Source organism: Tachyglossus aculeatus, chromosome 24, assembly GCF_015852505.1.
Source record: "Tachyglossus aculeatus isolate mTacAcu1 chromosome 24, mTacAcu1.pri, whole genome shotgun sequence".
Taxonomy (NCBI): domain Eukaryota; kingdom Metazoa; phylum Chordata; class Mammalia; order Monotremata; family Tachyglossidae; genus Tachyglossus; species Tachyglossus aculeatus.
Genome location: NC_052089.1, coordinates 6754161 through 6773225, shown reverse-complemented (window position 1 = coordinate 6773225; position 19065 = coordinate 6754161). Strand labels below are relative to the sequence as shown.

Here is a 19065-nt window from a genome sequence, read left to right as displayed (position 1 = left end):
TGTGAGCCCCCCATGGGGCAACCTGATCACCTTATATCCCCCCCAGCGCTTAGAACGGTGCTTGGCACATAGTAAGCACTTAACAAATACCAACATTATTATTATTATTAAAATGGGAATTAAATCTTCCTCCTTCCGCCTCAGACTGTGAGCTCCACGTAGGACAGGAACTGTGCCTGGCCTGATTATCCTGTATTTAGCGCAGCACAAGCAGAGAAGCAGCAGGGCCTAGTGGAAAGAGCACGGGCCTGGGAATCAGAGGGCGGGGGTTCTGATCCTGGTTCTGCTGATTGCTTGCAGTGTGACCTTGGGTAAGTCACCTCACTTCTCTGTGCCTCAATTTCCCCAACTGTAAAATGGGGATTGATACCTGTTCTCCCTCCTACTTAGCCCCCACGCGGGACTAAGGACTGCGTCCGACCTAATTAACCCGTACCCACCCCGATGCTTAGAACAGTGGTGGATATCTAGTAAGCGCTTAGCAAGTACCACAGAACAAGCAAACAAACAAACGCTTGGTCAGCGCTTAACAAAGACCACAATTATTATTATCGTGGGCGCAGTTGACGATCGTACCAGGCCCTCTCTGCCACTACACGCCCTCCCAGAGCCCGATGTGGGTCAGATGCCATTCCTTCCCTCCCCGGTCCCTGGGCTTCCCAGCTTCAGGCCCTCTTCAGGGCCCTGGCCCCCGACCTTTACTTCCTGGCCGGCTGGATGCCACTGAAACCGCACAGTTTAGCAAGCCGGCTTCTCTCCTGTGTGCCCTCCTTCCTGTCCTCTCCCGTGATCCCAGGGCCCGGCTCACATTCCAAAGGCCTTCCCGGATCATGGCGGGTCAGCTGACCTGACGCCCAGTCCTCCCGCCAGTAAGGAAGTCACATTTCCGGTCTCTCTCTCCATGAGCCCGCAGCCGACGCTGTAAAAATTCCCGTGGAACCACTTGACTCTCCTCCCCGACTGGAGGCCCGGGATGCCAGGGATGCAAATGGCCACCGACTGTGGACCACGGTGGGGGCGGAGACAGGGGCTACTCCTGACTTCTTGCACCACTCCCGCCCGGGTTGGGGTGGGCGGAAAGATCCTCTGTCCAGGATGCCGGAGCCCCTGCTTCCCCAGGAATGTGCCCTGGAGATGCCCAGAGGAGTTTCCGCCCAGGAGAGAAGCGTAGAGAGAGTAGTTGATGCCCTCTTCCCAACACCCACCTTGGGACCCTCCCAACCCTCTGATTTTTTTTTAATGACATTTAACTGCTCCCTTTGTGCCAGGCATGGTACTAAGTGCAGGAGTAGATACAAGATAAACGGATTGCCCCACATAGGGCTCACAGCCTTAATCCCTTCTTTACAGACGAGGTAACTGAGGCACAGAGAAGGGAAGCGACTTTCCCGAGGTCACCCAGCAAACAAGTGGTGGAGCCGGGATAACAACCCAGGAACTCTGACTCCCAGGGCCGAGATTTTTCCATTAGGCTTCACTGCTTCTTGTGGCCTAGCAGAAAGAGCAGTTCCCCCTCCCTGTTGACTGCACCATCAATCAATCAATCAATCAATTGTATTTATTGATTACTTACTATGTGCAGAGCACTGTACTAAGTGCTTGGAAGAGTGCAGTCCAACACAATTAGTGGACGTATTTCCCACATATTATCTAATGTAATTAGCTTTCCTACATATTAGCTTAGTCATAGCTTAGACATATTTCCTACATATTAGCTTAGTTAGAGGGGGACACAGATATTAATATGAATAAATAGGTAATTTATAACGTATAATTTAAAGATTTGTACGTAAGAGCTGTGGGATTGGGGATGGGGCAGATATCAAATGTCCCGAGGTCACAGATCCGAGGGGGATTAAGCCGAGCCCGGGAAAAGAGGGCCTTTTGGAAGAGATGGGATCTTAATAACGATTTGGAGGTGGAGAGAGCGGTGGTCTATATGGAGGGGGAGGGTGTTCACGAATGGGGTGGGGGGGATGTGGGAAAGGGGTCCGCAGTGAGATAGACGCGATGTGGGCAGAGAGATTAAGCTGGCACTAGAGGAGCAGAGTGTGCGGGCTGCGCTATAATAGGAGATCGGTGAGGCGGGAAGGGGCAAACTGATCGAGTGATTTAAAGCCAGTCGTAAGGAGTTTCTGTTTGAGGCGGAGGTGAATGGGTAACCATTGGAGGTTCTTGAGAAGCGGGGAGGCACGGATTGAACATTTCTGTTGATAAATGATCGGGGGGGTGGGGGCCGAGAGAACTATGAAGAGGACTGGGGAGAGACAGGAGTCAGGGAGGTCGGCGAGGAGGCCGATACCGTCATCAAGGCAGGATAGGATAAGGGCATGGATCAGCATTGTAGAAGTTTAGATGGAGAGGAAAGGGCGGATTTTAGCGGTGTTGGGAAGGTGGAACTGACAGGATTTGGCGACACTGAATCCGTGGGTGGACTGAGAGAGATGAGTCGAGGACAATGCCAGAGTTACGGGTTTGTGAGATAGGATAGTGGTGTTGTCTACAGGGGCGGGAAAAGACGGGGGAGGATGGGGTTTGGGTGGAAAGATAAAGAGTTCCATTTTGGACACATCCAGCTTGAGCTTTCTGCAGGACATACAGGTAGAGATGTCCTAAAGGCAGGAAGAAATGCGAGGTTGTAGAAAAGGAGAGAGATCAGGGCAGGAGATGTAGATCTGGGAATCGTCTGCACAGAGGTGGTAGTTGAAGCCGTGGGAGCGAATGAGTTGTCCGAGGGCATGGGTGTAGATGGAGAATAGAAGGGGACCTAGAATTTAGCCTTGAGGGACCCCCAACTGTCAGAGGGGGGGAGGAAGAGGAGGAGCCAGCGAAAGAGACGGAGAAGGAGCCATCAGAGAGGTAGTAGAAGAACCAGGGGTGTCAGTGAATCCAAGGTTTCAAGGAGAAGTGGGTAGTGGGTGGTGTCAAGAGATTTAGGAAGATGTGGGGGAGAGTAACCATTGAATGAATGAGTCAAAGAAAGTAGAGGCTGTTAGATTTGGCGAGAAGAAGGTCACTGGTTACCCTAGAGAGTGAAACACCCTCCTTCACATCTAACAATTACTCCCCCTTTTCAGAGCCTTATTGAAGTCCTCCAAGAGGACTTCTCTAAGCCCTCTTTTTCTTTTCTTCCACTCCCTTCTGTGTCGCCCCAACTTGCCCCCTTTATTCATCCCCCGGCCAGACTACAGCCCTTATGTACGTATCTGTAATTTATTTCTTATTTATATTAATGTCTTCCTCCCATGCTAGACTAAGAGCTCGCTGTGGGCAGGGAATGTGTCTGTCATCTTGTTATAGTGTACTCTCCCAAGCGCTCAGTACAGTGCTCTGCACACAGTAAGCGCTCAATAAATACGATCGACCGACTGGTAGACGGTTTCTGTGGCGTGAGGGGGGCAGAAGTCAGATTGGAGGCCTTCTCTCAGGGGGATTACAGTTGGTTGGGTCTGGGGAAGGGGAAGAGGCGGGAAAGGAAGAGCGCTTAGGTGGTGTCCTCCACCAAAAGTTTCCCAGTCAGCGACCCGTTCCCCTCCCTCCTCGGCTCTGCGTCCGTTTACCGTTCCGTCGTCCTCTCCCAAGTGCTTAGCACGGTGTTGGGCGCCCAGTGAGCGCTCGATAGTATGATTGAACACGATTCTCCGGCCCTTAGGTTCCCACGACTCGTTCAGCTACTGGGTGGACGAGAAGTCCCCGGTGGGGCCCGACCAGGCTCCGGCCGTGACGCGTCTGGCCCGGATCTCCCTGGTGAAGAAGCTAATGAAGAAGTGGTCGGTGACCCAGAACCTGACCTTCCGGGAGCAGCTGGAGGCTGGCATCCGCTACTTCGACCTTCGGGTGGCATCCAAGCCGGGGGAGGCCGGCCGGGAGATCTACTTCGTCCACGGCCTGTTCGGGATCCGGGTGTGCGACGGGCTGGCGGAGATCGGCGGCTTCCTGGCCCAGCATCGCCGGGAGGTCGTCTTCCTGGACTTCAACCACTTCTACGCCATGGAGGAGGCTCACCACGACTACCTGACGGGCTGCATCCGGGAAGCCTTCGGGCCCCGCCTCTGCCCACCTCGGAGGGTGGAGGACGTCACCCTGCGGGCCCTGTGGGAGCAGCGCTGCCAGGTAGGTCCCGCGAGGGACCCCGGTTGCCCCCCCGACCCGCTCTGGGCTAGCCCGTTTCCGGGCAGGATCGACGGGAGGAAATGGGAGACCCTCCCGTTGGGCCCGTCCCTTCCCCCTGGGCCCCCCGGGTCTGCGGACTCAAACGGTAATAATAGTAATAACTCTGGTATTTGTTAAGCACGGACTAGATGCCAACCGCCGGCGTAGCTACCGGGTAATTAGGTCAGACTCCATCCCTGTCCCACGTGGGGCTCACGGTCTACGGAGGAGGGAGGACAGGAATTTGGGTGTCAGATTCCCCCCCTACCGTCCCTGCTCCGGTGGAGCCCGGCTGCTTTGGTCTGGGCCTCCTTGTCTGATGCCCCTGGAGTGTGAGAGGCCGGGCACTCACGCTTTCTGGCCACGGGCATCGGTGGCCTCCTGTAGGGGCCATGGCGACACCCGGGGAGACGGAACTCCCAGGGCCAGATGCAGTAGCCTCATTGCAAATCGCCATCTCTGGATTGCCTGCCTGTCTGTTTGTCTGTCTGTATGTCCCCTTCCTCTGTCTCTGTCTCTCTGTCTCCTCCCAACCTGAGGCAGAAACCTGACAAGGAACATCAAACAACTGATGTGAGTGAGTCGTCCTGATCCCACAATGTACCACAAAGTCCCACAACATACTTGGCCGGGCCCTTGCTTCTCTGTGTGTGTGTGTGTGTCTCTCTCTCTCTGTCTCTCTCTGTCTCTCTCTGTCTCCTCCCAACCTGAGGCAGAAACCTGACAGGGAACATCAAACAACTGATGTGAGTCGTCCTGATCCCACAATGTACCACAAAGTCCCACAACATACTTGGCCGGGCCCTTGCTTCTCTGTGTGTGTGTGTGTCTCTCTCTCTCTCTGTCTCTCTCTGTCTCTCTTGGTCTCCTCCCAACCAGAGGCAGAAACCTGGCAGGGAACATCAAACAACTGACGTGATTGAGTCGTCCTGACCCCACAACGTACCACAGAGCCCCACAAGATACCCATCCGGTCCCTTGCTTCTCTCTCTCTCTGTCTCTCTCTGTGTGTGTCTCTCTCTCCCTGTCTCTCGCTCTCTGTCTCTCTCTGTCTCCTCCCAACCTGAGGCAGAAACCTGACAGGGAACATCAAACAACTGACCGTGAGTGAGCCATCCAGTCCCCACAACATACTACAAAGTCCCACAAGATACCCAGCTGGGCCCTTGCTTCTCTCTCTGTGTGTGTGTGTGTGTGTGTGTGTGTGTGTGTGTGTGTGTGCGTGTCTCTCTCTCTCTGTCTCCTCCCAACCTGAGGCAGAAACCTCACAGGGAACGTCAAACAACTGACGTGAGTGAGCCGTCCTGATCCCACAATGTACCACAAAGTCCCACAAGATACCCACCCGGGCCCTTGCTTCTCTCTCTCGGTCTCTCTCTCTCTCTCTGTGTCTCTCTCTGTCTCTCTCTCTCTGTCTCTCTCTGTCTCCTCCCAACCTGAGGCAGAAACCTGACAAGAAACATCAAACAATTGACCGTGAGCGAGCCGTCCTGCCCCCACAACATACCACAAAGTCCCACAAGATACCCTGCCGGGCCCTGGCCTCCCGCCAGGCTGATTGGAGGAACTGAGTCGCGGCTGTCTTCCTGACCACCCACCCTCCCGGCTAGGAATAGCACTGCAAATTAATTCAGCACTTTCATGTCCCAGAGCACTTTCGCAGTCCTGATCTCATTTCTGCCTTCACAACAGCCCTGTGAAAGAGAGAGGTGCCTAGTCATATCACCGTTTTACAGGGAAACTGTAAAAGCCCAGAGGGGCTGACCGTCCCGCGATCCCGTGAAGGGATTAGAACTCGGGTCCTCTGACTTTGCTTACTTGCTTACTTTCCGTCCAGGGACCCACGAGCACGGATTTCTGCCGTTCTCTCCGATTCAGGAACTGTCACCATCTCAGAAAACAGAGCTTTTTGTGGGAACCTGTTCCATGGGTTAATCCCCCTGCTGTCGTTGTTACATCCCCTCCAAGAGGCCTTCCCTGATTAAGCCCTTTTTTCCCCAAGTCCCTCTCTCTTCTGCATCATCTGTGAACACTGCTTGGCACATAGTAAGCGCTTAACAAATGCCATCATCATCTAAACCTTTTAAGCAATCCACGCTCCGCCCCACAGCCCTTACGTCCGTATCCATCACGTATTTACTTATATATTATAAATTCATTCAATCATGTTTATTGAGCGCTTACTGTGTGCAGAGCACTGTACTAAGCGCTTGGGAAGTACAAGTTGGCAACTGTCTCCCCCTCGAGACTGTAAGCTCGTTCATTCATTCAATCGTATTTATTGAGCGCTTACTGTGTGCAGAGCACTGTACTAGGCACTTTGGAAGTACAAGTCGGCAACGTATAGAGACGGTCCCTACCCAGCAACGGGCTCACAGTCTGGAAGGGGGAGATAGACAACAAAACAAAACATGTGGTCAGGTGTCAAGTCATCAGAATAAATTTTAGTAAAGCTGGATGCACATCATTGACAAAATAAATAGAATAGTAAATATGTACAAGTAAAATAAATAGGGTAATAAAGCTGTACAAACATATATACAGGTGGGTAGGGAATGTGTCTACCAACTCTGTTAGGTGGTACTCTTCCCGAGAGCTTAGTGCATGTTCCGCGCACGGTAAGCCCTCAGTAAATACCATTTATTGATTGATCGATTGATTGAACGATAGTAAAATCTAAATAGTTGTAGTATTGGTAAAGCGCTTTCTAAATGCCGATCGCTGGGGTATCATCCAGTTAATCAGTGGTATTTATTGAGCGCTTACCGTGGGCAGATTATCAAGTAGGGAGATTACAGTGCAGTTGAGATGGTGGACAGAATCCCTGCCCACGGCGAGCTTACAGTCCAGAAGGGGAGACTGACATTGAAATAAACGACAGTTAGGGGAAATGCAGATTGTAAGGATGGGTGCTTAACTGCTGTTGAGGTGACTATCAAATGCAAAAGGGGTAGAGATCTGAGTGTATAGGTGACACGAAGGGGAGGGAGAGGAAGAGAAATAAGGGGCTAGTCAGGGAAGATCTCTTAAGGGAAGTGTGATTTTAGGAGAGCTTTGAAGCTCTCCTAAAGGTGGTGGTCTGTTAGATTTAATAATAGTAATAATAATCATTCTGGTATTTGTTCAGTGTTTATATGTGCCAGACATTGGGTGAAACGCTGGGTTGGATTCAAGCAAATCATGTTGGACGCACTCCCTGTCCCACGTGAGGCTGACACTTTACAATCCCCACTTTACAGATGAGGAAACTGAGGCACAGAGACTAATAATAATAATGGCATTTATTAAGCGCTTACTATGTGCAAAGCACTGTTCTAAGCGCTGGGGAGGTTACAAGGTGATCAGGTTGTCCCACAGGGGGCTCACAAGCAACGTGGCTCAGTGGAAAGAGCCTGGGCTTTGGAGTCATGGGTTCAAATGCCGACTCTGCCACTTGTCAGCTGTGTGACTTTCGGCAAGTCACTTAACTTTTTTGTGCCCCAGTTATCTCATCTGTAAAATGGGGATTAAAACTATGAGCCCCCCTGGGACAACCTGATCACCTTGTAACCTCCCCAGCGCTTAGAACAGTGCTTTGCACATAGTAACAAATACCATTATTATTATTATTATTATTATTATTATTATTATTATTAATCCCCATTTTACAGATGAGGGAACTGAGGCCCAGAGAAGTGAGGTGACTTGCCCAAAGTCACACAGCTGACAATTGGTGGAGCTGGGATTTGAACTCCTGACCTCTGACCCCAGAGCTCGTGCTCTTCATTCATTCATTCATTCAATTGTATTTATTGAGCGCTTACTGTGTGCAGAGCACTGTACTAAGCGCTTTTGGCAACATATAGAGACAGTCCCTACCCAACAGTGGGCTCACAGTCTAGAAGGGGGAGAAAGCCATGCTGTTTCGCCTCATTTCATAGATGAGGAAACTGAGGTTCGGAGAAGGTATGCTGGACTCCCCGTGCTCTCTGTACTCCACAGTGTCCCAGCGGAGAGAGCGCAGGACTGGGAGTCGGGAGACCTGGGTTCTAATCCCGGCTCCTTCTCTGCCCTGACCGATCCCTCTCAGAAATGGCCGTCCCTCCCTCACAGAGCTGCTGGGGCCCGGCCGGCCAGGTGGCGGGTGCCATTGGAGACGGAAGCGGCACCGTTCCCGTCAGGAGCGCCCGTCACCTCTCCGGAGCTGGGAAGGTGATTGGGGAGACCGCCGTCCCCAGGGCCGGGCTGGTTCCATGGTGACCTTGAGCAGAGAGAACGAATGTTCATTCATTCAGTTGTATTTATTGAGCGCTTACTGTGTGCAGAGCACTGTACTAAGCGCTTGAAGCACGTGGGTTGCTACCAGATGGTCAGTTCGTGCCCATTCCTTGCCCACGTGGGGTTCCCATTCTGAGGGATTGTTTTTGTTGTATCGATCGATCATCGATCAGTGGTATTTATTGAGCACTTATTCTGTGCAGCGCACTGTAAGTAGCACTTGGAAGAGAACAACAGAGTAGGTAGTCCCATCCCTGCCCTCAAGGGGCTTTTCTCCCACCCTCAACTCCCCAGCAGTTATGTACAAAACCATGATCTATTTATTTATCTTAATATCTATCTCTCCGTCAGTCCCTGTGAGCAAGAAACGGCGTCTACAGACTCTGTCACATTCTCCCAAGAACTCAGTACAGTACTCTGCCTACAGAGAGTGCTCAATAAAAAGTGCTTAGTACAGTGCTCCGAACACAGTAAGCGCTCAATAAATACGACTGAATGCAATATACCACTGATCGCCCACCAGAGCTAGATTTGAACTCGTTCGATATTACCCAGCACATAGTACGGTGCTTCGCCCATAGTAAGCGCGCAATAAATACGATTAATAGTAATAATAATAAGTGTTTTTGGTCCTTGACTCTAGCATTTGTGTTAAATTGTGTCCTTCTCCCAAGAAAGTGGGTTTCCAGGTCACCCGGGTAGGGAAAGCTGGGTCCCCGGCCTCTTTTAGGAACTCCGGGAGCTGGAGAAGTTGTGTAGTTGTGTGTGTTTAGGAGTGTTGGATCTTGGAGAAGCAGCATGGACTACTAGATAGAGCACGAACGTGGGAATCAGAAGGTCCGGGGGTCTAATCCCAGCTCCACCACTTGTCTGCCTTGTGATCTTGGGCAAATCGCTGCACTTCTCAATAATAATAATAATAATAATAATAATAATAATGGCATTTATTAAATGCTGTGTAAAAAGCACTGTTCTAAGCGCTGGGGAGGTTACAAGGTGATCAGGCTGTCCCACAGGGGACTCACAGTCTTCATCCCCATTTTCCAGATGAGGTCACTGAGGCCCAGAGCAGTTAAGTGACTTGCCCAAAGTCACGCAGCTGACAGGTGGCGGAGCCGGGATTTGAACCCATGACCTCGGACTCCAAAGCCCGGGCTCTTTCCACTGAGCCACGCTACTTCTCTGGGCCTCAGGTACCTCATCTGTAAAATGGGGATAGAGACTGTGAGCCCCACGGGGGACAGGGACTGTTTCCAACCTGATTTGCTTCTATCCACCCCCACTCTTAGTAATGATGATGATGGCATTTATTAAGCGCTTGCTACGTGCAAAGCACTGTTCTAAGCGCTGGGGAAGTTACAAGTTGATCAGGTTGTCCCTCGTGGGGCTCACAGTCTTAATCCCCATTTTACAGATGAGAGAACTGAGGCCCAGAGAAGTGAAGTGACTTGCCCAAAGTCACACAGCTGACAATTGGCGGAGCCGGGATTTGAACCCATGACCTCTGACTCCAAAGCCCGGGCTCTTTCCTACTGAGCCACGCTGCAGATAGTAAGCGCTTAACAAATACCACAGTTATGGATTAGTATTATTATCCTTCATTGCCATTTCTGTGGTCCTAGAAAGATTGTCTGCTGTGTGACCTTGGGCAAGTCACTTAACTTCTCTGTGCCTCAGTTACCTCATCTGGAAAATGGGGTTTAAAAGTGTGAGCCCCACGTGGGACAACCTGATTACCCTGTATCTACCCCAGTCCTTAGAACAGTGTTTGGCACATAGTAAGCGCTTAACAAATACCATAATTATTATTTATTACTACATTTATTTTACTTGTACATATTTACTAATCTATTTCTTTTATTTTGTTAATATATTTTGCTTTGTCATCTGTGTCTCCCCCTTCTAGACTGTGAGCCCGTTGTTGGGTGGGGCCTGTCTCTATATGTCGCCAACTTGTACTTCCCAAGCGCTTAGTACAGTGCTCTGCACACAGTAAGCGCTCAATAAATACGATTGAATGAATGAATGAATGAATATTATATTGATGTATATTGGTATATGTGGGGTTTTTAAGCCTAGGGAAAAGAGATTGCAGAGATTTTTTTGTTCCGTTGTCTGTCTCCCCCCACTTCTAGAATGTGAGCCCGTTGTTGGGTAGGGATCGTCTCTATTTGTTGCCGAACTGTCCAGTGCTCCGCACACAGTAGGCGCTCGATAAATACAACTGAATGAATGAGCTAGAGTTTCAGCGAGTTTCTCTCTCCGTTTCTTCCCCCTCAGGTCCTCGTGTTCTATCACTCGCCTGTGGCCAAGCATCACCCGTTCCTGTGGCCGGGCGCCAGGATCCCGGCGCCGTGGGCGAACACGACCAGCGTGCGTAAGCTGCTTCTCTTCCTGGAGACCACCCTGGGGGAACGGGCCCCCCAGGGCACCTTCCACGTGTCCCAGGCGATTCTCACCCCCCGGGTCAAGACGATTGCCCGAGGCCTGGTGGGTGGCCTGAAGAATACACTGGTTCACAGGTGAGGGTTGGCTGGGGCTCGGGGGCTGGGGACCAGCCCAGGCCTCTGAGATCAGGGCGGGACTGTGCCCGCGTGGACCGTGGCGATGCCCAAACCGCCGGCAAACCAAAATTCTTCTCCTCCTGTGCCGTGAGCCTGGGAGCCAGAAGGCCATGGGTTTTAATCGCAGCTCCAGTGTGACCTTGGACAAGTCACCTCGCTTCTCTGTGCCTCGTAAAATGGGGTTGGAGACCGTGAGCCCTATACGGGACACGGACTGTGTCTGACCCTATTTGTTTGTATCCACCTCAGCGCTTAGTACAGTGCGTGGCACTTAGTAAGCCTGTAACAAATACCCGGATTATTGTTATTATTATTTTTGGCTTCCCATTAGACCTCCAGGACCACCCTGGCAGAGCACCTGGTGTGCTCAATTCAGGGAGAGGGGGCATTCATTCATTCATTCATTCAATCGTATTTATTGAGCACTTACTGTGTGCAGAGCACTGTACTAAGCGCTTGGGAAGTACAAGTTGGCAACATATAGAGACGGTCCCTACCCAACAGTGGGCTCACAGGCTAGAAGTACTATTCTTCCTAGACTATAGAAGGGCAGCCCCCATCGGCCGATTCGGGACAGCTAAACCCGTCTCTCAGAATCCTTTTTCTCCGAGAAGCCGCCCCCTTCCTCCCTTCATTCATTCATTCAATCGTATTTATTGAGCGCTTACTGTGTGCAAAGCACTTGGGAAGTACAAGTCGGCAACATATAGAGACGGTCCCTACCCAACAGTGGGCTCACAGTCTAGAAGGACTATTCTTCCTAGACTATAGTCTAGAAGGGCAGCCCCCATCGGCCAATTCGGGACAGCTAAACCCGTCTCTCAGAATCCTTTTTCTCCGAGTAGCCGCCCACTTCCTCCCTTCATTCATTCATTCAATCGTATTTATTGAGCGCTTACTGTGTGCAGAGCACTGTACTAAGCACTTGACGTCTGTACTAAGCCCTTCCTGTGACGTCCAGCTGGACTGAGGGTCCAAGAGTTCCTCAGCTCTGCCGTTGCAGGCCCGTGTGCCAGCTGCCAGGCTCCCAGCCCAACTGCGGGGGAGTCTTCTGGAAATCTTCTCCCGGGGAAATCAAGGGATTGAGGGGACCGGTGGGCCACCTTTCTTGGGACAGGAGCCCTCCGGCGGGCTTGGCTCTGGTCTGGCCAATTAGCCGGGGCTGGTCCCGGCACCCCGGAGGGTCTTGAAGGTGTAGCTTGGGCTTGAATGCCAGCCAGCGGGCACAGAAGAGGATCACAGGGGTGGGCGGCATCCCCACCGCCAGAGAGGCATAAACAGTCCAGGGCTCGGACCCCCATAAAGGTAAAGCCAGATGCTCTGCCCTCCTCGAGGCCCGGCTCGGCCCCGTTGGGTCACTGCTAGAGGAGGGCGTCCAGATGGGAGCAGCTGCAGAGCGTGCTGGGAAATTGACTGCCGACCCTTTTAGACTGTGAGCCCACTGTTGGGTAGGGACTGTCTCTATATGTTGCCAACTTGTACTTCCCAAGCGCTTAGTACAGTGCTCTGCACACAGTAAGCGCTCAATAAATACGATTGATGATGATGAACCCGGCCTCAGGGGACTGGCAGAGAATAAAGGGCTGGTTTGGTGGGGGGCACCCCAGGCTGGGCCCCCCCTGCACCAGGATTAGAGGGGGCTCCCACGGAACAACCACTACCCCCAGCCCCACGGCTGGACAACAGGGGGCCGCTCTGCCCTGATGATGATGTTGATGATGATGGCATTTGTTAAGCGCTTACTATGCGCCAAGCACTGTTCTAAGCCCTGGGGTAGACACAAGGTTATCAGGTTGTCCCACTTGGGGCTCACAGTCTTGATTCCCTTTTTCCAGATGAGATAACTGAAGCACAGAGACTTGCCCAATGTCACACAGCTGACAAGTGGCGGACTCGGGATTAGAACCCACAACCTCTGACTCCCAAGCCCGGGCTCTTTCCACTAAACCACACTGCCCTGCTCCAGTCAGTCGTATTTATTAATAGTGATGGTATTTATTAAGCGCTTACTATGTGCAAAGCACCGTTCTAAGCGCTGGGGAGGTTACAGGGTGATCAGGTTGTCCCACGGGGGGCTCACAGTCTTCATCCCCATTTTACAGATGAGGGAACTGAGGCACAGAGAAGTTAAGTGAGCGTTTACTGTTTGCAGAGCACTGTACTAAGCATTTGGGAGAGTACACTATAAAAGAGTTGGTAGACACCCTCCCTGCCCACAACGAGCTTACAGTCTAGAGGGTTCTGTAGAACCCGTTCTCCCTCCTACTTAGACTTTGAGCCCCATGTCGGACCTAATTATCTTATATCTACCCGGCGTTTAGTGCAGAGCTCAGCACATAATAAGTGCTTAACAAATTCCATTATTATCGTTGTTATTATTGGTATTATTGTTGTTAATATCGTTATTAGCCAGCCAGCCATCTGCCTAGCCCGGCCAACAATCCCTGCCACCGGCTACTGCCCTTCCCCTTGTGACTACTGAGGGACAGCTGAGCTTCCTTGCTCAGGGGAAGTCAGTCGATCATATTTAGTGAGTGATTTCTGGGTGCTGGGCACTGTACTAAGCACTTGGGAGAGTACAATATAGCAATATTCCCTAACCTTAACGAGATGACAGCCTAGAGGAGGCCTGGTTTTTGGCCACCTCCATCGGGAACTCAGTGGCCTGGGCGGTAACAAATCCCTGGCCTCCCACCTCTGTGGATGGGTCTGACCCGGAGAGAGGCCCCCAGCCCTTCCCTGGATCGGCCTGGAAAGATCAATCAATCAATCAATCAGTCGTATTTATTGAGCACTTACTGTGTGCAGAGCACTGGACTAAGCGTTTGGGAAGTACAAGTTGGCAACATATAGAGACGGTCCCTACCCAACAGTGGGCTCGCAGTCTAGAAGGGGGAGACAGAGAACAAAACAAAGCATAGTAACAAAATAAAATAAATAGAATAGATATGTACAAGTAAAATAAATAAATAGAGTAATAAATGCGTACAAACACATATACATATATACAGGTGCTGTGGGGAAGAGAAAGAGGTAAGGTGGGGGGATCATGGAGAAGCGGCGTGACTCAGGGGAAAGAGCCCGGGCTTCAGAGTCAAGGGTCATGGGTTCAAATCCCGACTCCGCCAACTGTCAGCTGTGTGACTTTGGGCAAGTCACTTCACTTCTCCGGGCCTCAGTTCCCTCATCTGTAAAAGGGGGATGAAGACTGTGAGCCCCACGTGGGGCAACCTGATCACCTTGTAACCTCCCTAGCGCTTAGAGCAGTGCTTTGCACATAGTAAGTGCTTAATAAATGCCATCATTATTACTATTATTATCACGGGTCCAGAAGCCAAGAAACCTGGGTTCTAATTTGGGCTCCTCCGCTTGCCTGTGGTGAAACTTTGGGCAGGTCGCTTCGTTTTGCTGGGCCTCAGTTTCCTCATCTGTAAAGTGGGGGCTAAATACCTATCCTTCCTCCCCCTTAGACTGATAATCTGTGCCTGATAAACTGTGCCTCAGCTACCTCATCTGTAAAATGGGGACTAAGACTGTGAGCCCCCCATGGGACAACCTGATCACCTTGTAACCTCCCCAGCGCTTAGAACAGTGCTTTGCACATAGTAAGCGCTTAATAAATGCCATCATTATTATTATTATTATTATTATAATCTCATGTCTTTCCCAGTGCTTAATACAGTGCTTGGTTTAGAGTAAGTGCTTAACAAATACCACAATTATTATCATTAAGTCCTGCCTGAGAGTTTCTTAGAACCAACCTGATCTTGTCAGTCAGATGTATTTTTTGAGTGCTCACTGTGTGCAAAGCACTCTACTAAGCGCCTGAGAGAGTACATGGCCCAGTGGACAGAGCACGGGCCTGGGAGTTGGAAGGTTGTGGGTTCTAATCCCAGCTCTGCCACTTGTCTTCGGTGTGACTTTGGGCAAGTCACTTGACTTCTCCGGGCCTGTTTCCTCATCTGTAAAATGGGGATTAAAGACTGTGCGCGCCATGTGGGATAGAGACCATGTCCAACCCGATTTGTTTGACTCCACCACAGCGCTTAGTACAGTGCCCGGCACCCAGTAAGCGCTTAACAAATACCAGAATCATTATTTATGGTATAACAATATAACAGACACATTCCCTGCCCACAACAAGCTTATAGTCTAGAGTCTCTCTGCCGGGCTGATTTGGGAGTGGGCTGCCAGTCATGCCACCAATCCCGTGCCAGTCATCCTTCAGCTGGCTAGGCCCCATTCCTATCACCCGCAGAGATCCGGACTTACAGCTGTGATTCCAGGGGAAACTGAGAAGGTATGTGGAGATTTCCACCTGGCCCTTGGGCATCGCAACAGATTCCTGGCTATCTCTGGTGGAGGGTCATCCCCGGGCAGGGAGTTGGGGGTCCCGGGGGCGGTGGGCTTGGCTTCTGATGTGCCTCCAGGGTTAAAATCCTGTTTCCTTGCTTGCCACGTGCCCTCATCCCGTCTCCCCTCCCAGGAACCTCCCCGTGATCCTGAGCTGGGTGAAGACCCAGAAACCGGGAGTCCTCGGGGTGAACATCATCACCTCCGACTTTGTGGATCTGGTGGACTTCGCCACGACGGTCATCGAGTTGAACAACCTCCTTTTGCAAGGGGACCGGGCTCTGGCCAAATGCTGACCTGGCTTTCGTTGGCCTGAAGTGGCGGTCCCCCCTCCGGGTTGGGGCCATGATGCTCCCGTTCCCCTCTGGCCGGGTGGGATTCTGGGATTGGATGAGAAGACGCCGTTTCTCCCACCGTCGGGGTTAACCGGGAGCTGGTCGGGGTGTTTCTGGGATTTTCGGGGTGCCAGGGGAAGAGTTGGCCACCGTGTCTGAGTCTGAGGCCCACCTTCCTCGCTGTTCTTCCCAGCGGCCCCGGCTCTGCCTCGGCGGGTCTTGGGGGTCTTCCGGCCCGGCCTCGGGGTGCCGGCAGGGAAAAGGGGGCCGGGAGGTCTCCCACCCCCAGCTCCGAATGGTCCGCTCTGCCACCGCTGCTGCGTCCCACATCTCAGCAAGGCCCGGGGACCCCAGCGTGAGTCCCATGATGGATGGATGATGGTTGGATCCACTGCTGCTGCTGCTTTTTGGCCAGGTGGGGCCCGGCCCGGCCCTCCAGACCCGTCGGACGGTTCTCCATTTGAGCGTGGTCTCCCCGCCCTCCGTGCCGGCATCCTGGAGGAGGTGGGGCTGACCGGGGGCATCGTCGTCCGCCAAGTTAGGAGGACGTGAGGCCCCCCCAACCCGGTTCTTCCTCCCCCGCCAGACTCCATGGTGCCGGGGAGATTGGCTCCCGTCAAGCGGGGTCTTCAAACCAGATTCTGGTTGTCCCGGGTTGCCCTGACCACCGCCAAGAAGGGTCTTCGCCAGGCAGGCCTGGAAGCTGTCCCCCCTGCCCCATCGCCCCTTGATTCGGCAAGCACAAGACATCCGTTCCAAGGACGCCCCCCCACCAGACTACCTCGGAGATGTGGGATCTCCTTGTGCCCATCAAAGGGCCTTCCCAGCCTCGCCCGTCCCTCAGTCCCTTTCTGCTCGCCGATATCGTTGGAGTTCACCGCTGGAAGACAGTGAACCTGTCTTAGGCCGTGGGATGTGAAGGAGCAGCTTTGTGGAGGAGAAAACCTTCCGACTGACTGATTGATTTGTGTTTCCACGGCCACTCTGTGTCCCGGAGGGTTCTTGGGAACCCCCAGTCCAGGGCTGGGCTACTGGGCCCAGGCACGGAAGCCAGCCGTGAGCGGAGACGGGGTGGGAGACAGTCGGCAGATGCCTTGGGACTCTCAATCCAGCTGCTCACAGATCGGGTATGTTCTGGGGAGTTCCCCGTACCCGTGTCGCACCCTCTACCCTCCCCACTTCTATCCACCCAATCCCCCCATGTCCAGGTCCAGACAACCTCCATTCTGTCAGTGTTAGAAGCGGCTAGTGGCCTCTCTGGGCTCCCCAGAAGCCCCTCCATCCCTGCCACCCCTCTAGAGCTGAGCCAGCCCCTGGGTCTCGAGGTCCCCAGCTCCAAGGGGTCAGCTGCAGCCAGGAGAGGACAGAGGGCAAGCCCAAAGACCTCGTCTTCCCTCCCGGCTTGCCGGCTCAGACTCCGTGATGAGTCCTGGCCCTGCCATGCCCAGCAATGGGTGTCAGATGTGTACGAGGACCCCAGAGGGCCCTTCCGCCCTCCCTCTCCCTCTCTGATGTTTCTGTGAGCAACTGAGATGGAAAGGTAGCTTCTTTGCAGGTTCTGATGTGTGAGAAGCCAGTATAGAAGCAGAGCCGGAAGCCCAGGAAGCAGCGCCCAGCCTTGCTGGGGGGCGTCTGCCAATCCCATCCGGGCTGCCGGGGCCTGGGAATCATGGACGGGGACAACTTGGTGCTAAAAAGGGAGTTAGAATCCAATGGGCAGAACCTCGCTGAGAGAGGGGAAGTGGCCTCCCTCCGTGCCCCTGTACGCAAGCCACACCAGCCACAGGGCCCCGAGGGCCGGGTTGCTTCCCACCAAGACCCCCCCCGCGCCTCAAACCCGGCTTCCCGGGTCTCGGCGCTGGCCGGAAACTGGAGATCGCGATCCCGGTGTCTTTGCCAACCAGCTCCGACGCCCTTGACCCTGCAGAGCGGAGAGCCCCCCCCCCACCCCGCTTCAGGGGGAACCCTGTTGGGTGGGCGATGCCCTGGGGCATTTTAAAGCCCGCTCCATTCTCAGCCTGTGTAGATTTAGTTGTTGGATTCTGGGTGATTTATTTGTATTTATTTACCTATTTATTTATTTATTTGTAGTTACACTGTTCTGTCTCTTAAGACTGATATATATATATTTGTTAATTTATGGTGACCGTCTCCTCAGGCAGAGTAGAATTTCCTAAAGGGCAGGGATTGTATCTTTGTCTTCTTCTGCAGGCCCTTCAAGGGCTTAGTAGTGCTGTGCATCCAACAGGAGCCTGGACAACATCTCTGTTGTCGAACGGCCCAAACTCCTGGTACAGTGCATGGTTGCATTCAGGAGGGGCTCAAGAAATCCCCTCCCTCCCCCCAGGAAACACTCCCCAGGCAGTGCTCTGAACACAAGGAGGCCCACCCTGCTTGCCATGTTGATCCTAATGGTGGGCCAGCGCTTAGTACAGTGCTCGGCATAGAGTAAGCACTTAATTTTAACAAATACCAGTCGGAGTAGCAATTGTATTTATTATGCACTTACTCTGTAAAGAGCACTGAACTAAATGCTGGGAAAGAGTGCACAGGAGGGAATTAGACACAGACTTTGTCCTTCAAGCGGCTCACAGTCTAGGAACTCCCAAGAGCTTAGTACACTGCTCTGCACACAGTAAGCGTTCAGTAAATGCGATTGAATGAACGAATGACCAGACCAGCCTTTCCTCCCATATTGGAGTCCGAGCCCCTTTCGGATGAGCTTTTCAGCAGGAGGGAATGGATTTCTCCCTGTTCCTTCTCCTCGTTCAGCCGGCCTGGTAGTCCGCCGCTGACCGCCTTCCCCCCGAGCCGAGGGTCTGGGGTGGGAGCGAGCGGAAGCAGGCTCAGCTACAAATCCCAAATCGCCTAGCCGAGCCCACGTCTGGGCCGTGTCCACCATCCTCCTCGGGCCAGGATGGCGGTTGGTGGTCTCCGCTCTTCACCCTGGCTGCGTGGTTCGTTTCTTCGGTTGCGGTCATTGATGGGCCCTGGATATTCCCACGATCCAGGGGTCTGGCTTCCCCTCGTGTGAGCCCAACAACCTCTATTTAGGACTCCTGTGTGCGGAAACGGTATTTTCCAGCCTGATTTTTCAGGAGTCCCATAAGGGTAGAGATTTGGAGTTTTCTTTCAAGTCTCCCCGGGTCACAGGGCAAGTCGGTGTGACCTCACCTTAAGGCACAGACAGCTGAGCTCCAGTGTCCTGCATATCTGGGTGTTGGAATGGAAATAAGCGCGACTCCCGGATGGGAATATTCCTGTTATCCACTCATCGATGGCATCGATGGTGAGCAAGGCCATCACAGGAGAGGTCTGAAGCGGGAGAAGGAATTTCCAGATCCTCCAGGCGAAGGTTAGGGAAGCAGCATTGTAGGGCAGAGATTAGATTTCTTGCTGTTTCC

At 52.7% G+C, this 19065-nt stretch overlaps 1 protein-coding gene across 1 annotated transcript in view; it reads left to right on the top strand.

Annotated features, from left to right (window-relative positions):
• PLCXD2 (phosphatidylinositol specific phospholipase C X domain containing 2) overlaps nt 1–18142 on the top strand; it is a 29088-nt gene extending 10946 nt beyond the window's left edge. The window contains exons 2-4 of the mRNA XM_038766230.1: nt 3653–4113; nt 10690–10931; nt 15460–18142. Coding sequence (XP_038622158.1) covers nt 3653–4113; nt 10690–10931; nt 15460–15622 — 866 coding nt within the window. The 3' untranslated portion in view covers nt 15623–18142. The remainder of the gene's footprint in view (nt 1–3652; nt 4114–10689; nt 10932–15459) is intronic.
• The last annotated feature ends 923 nt before the right edge of the window (nt 18143–19065 follow it).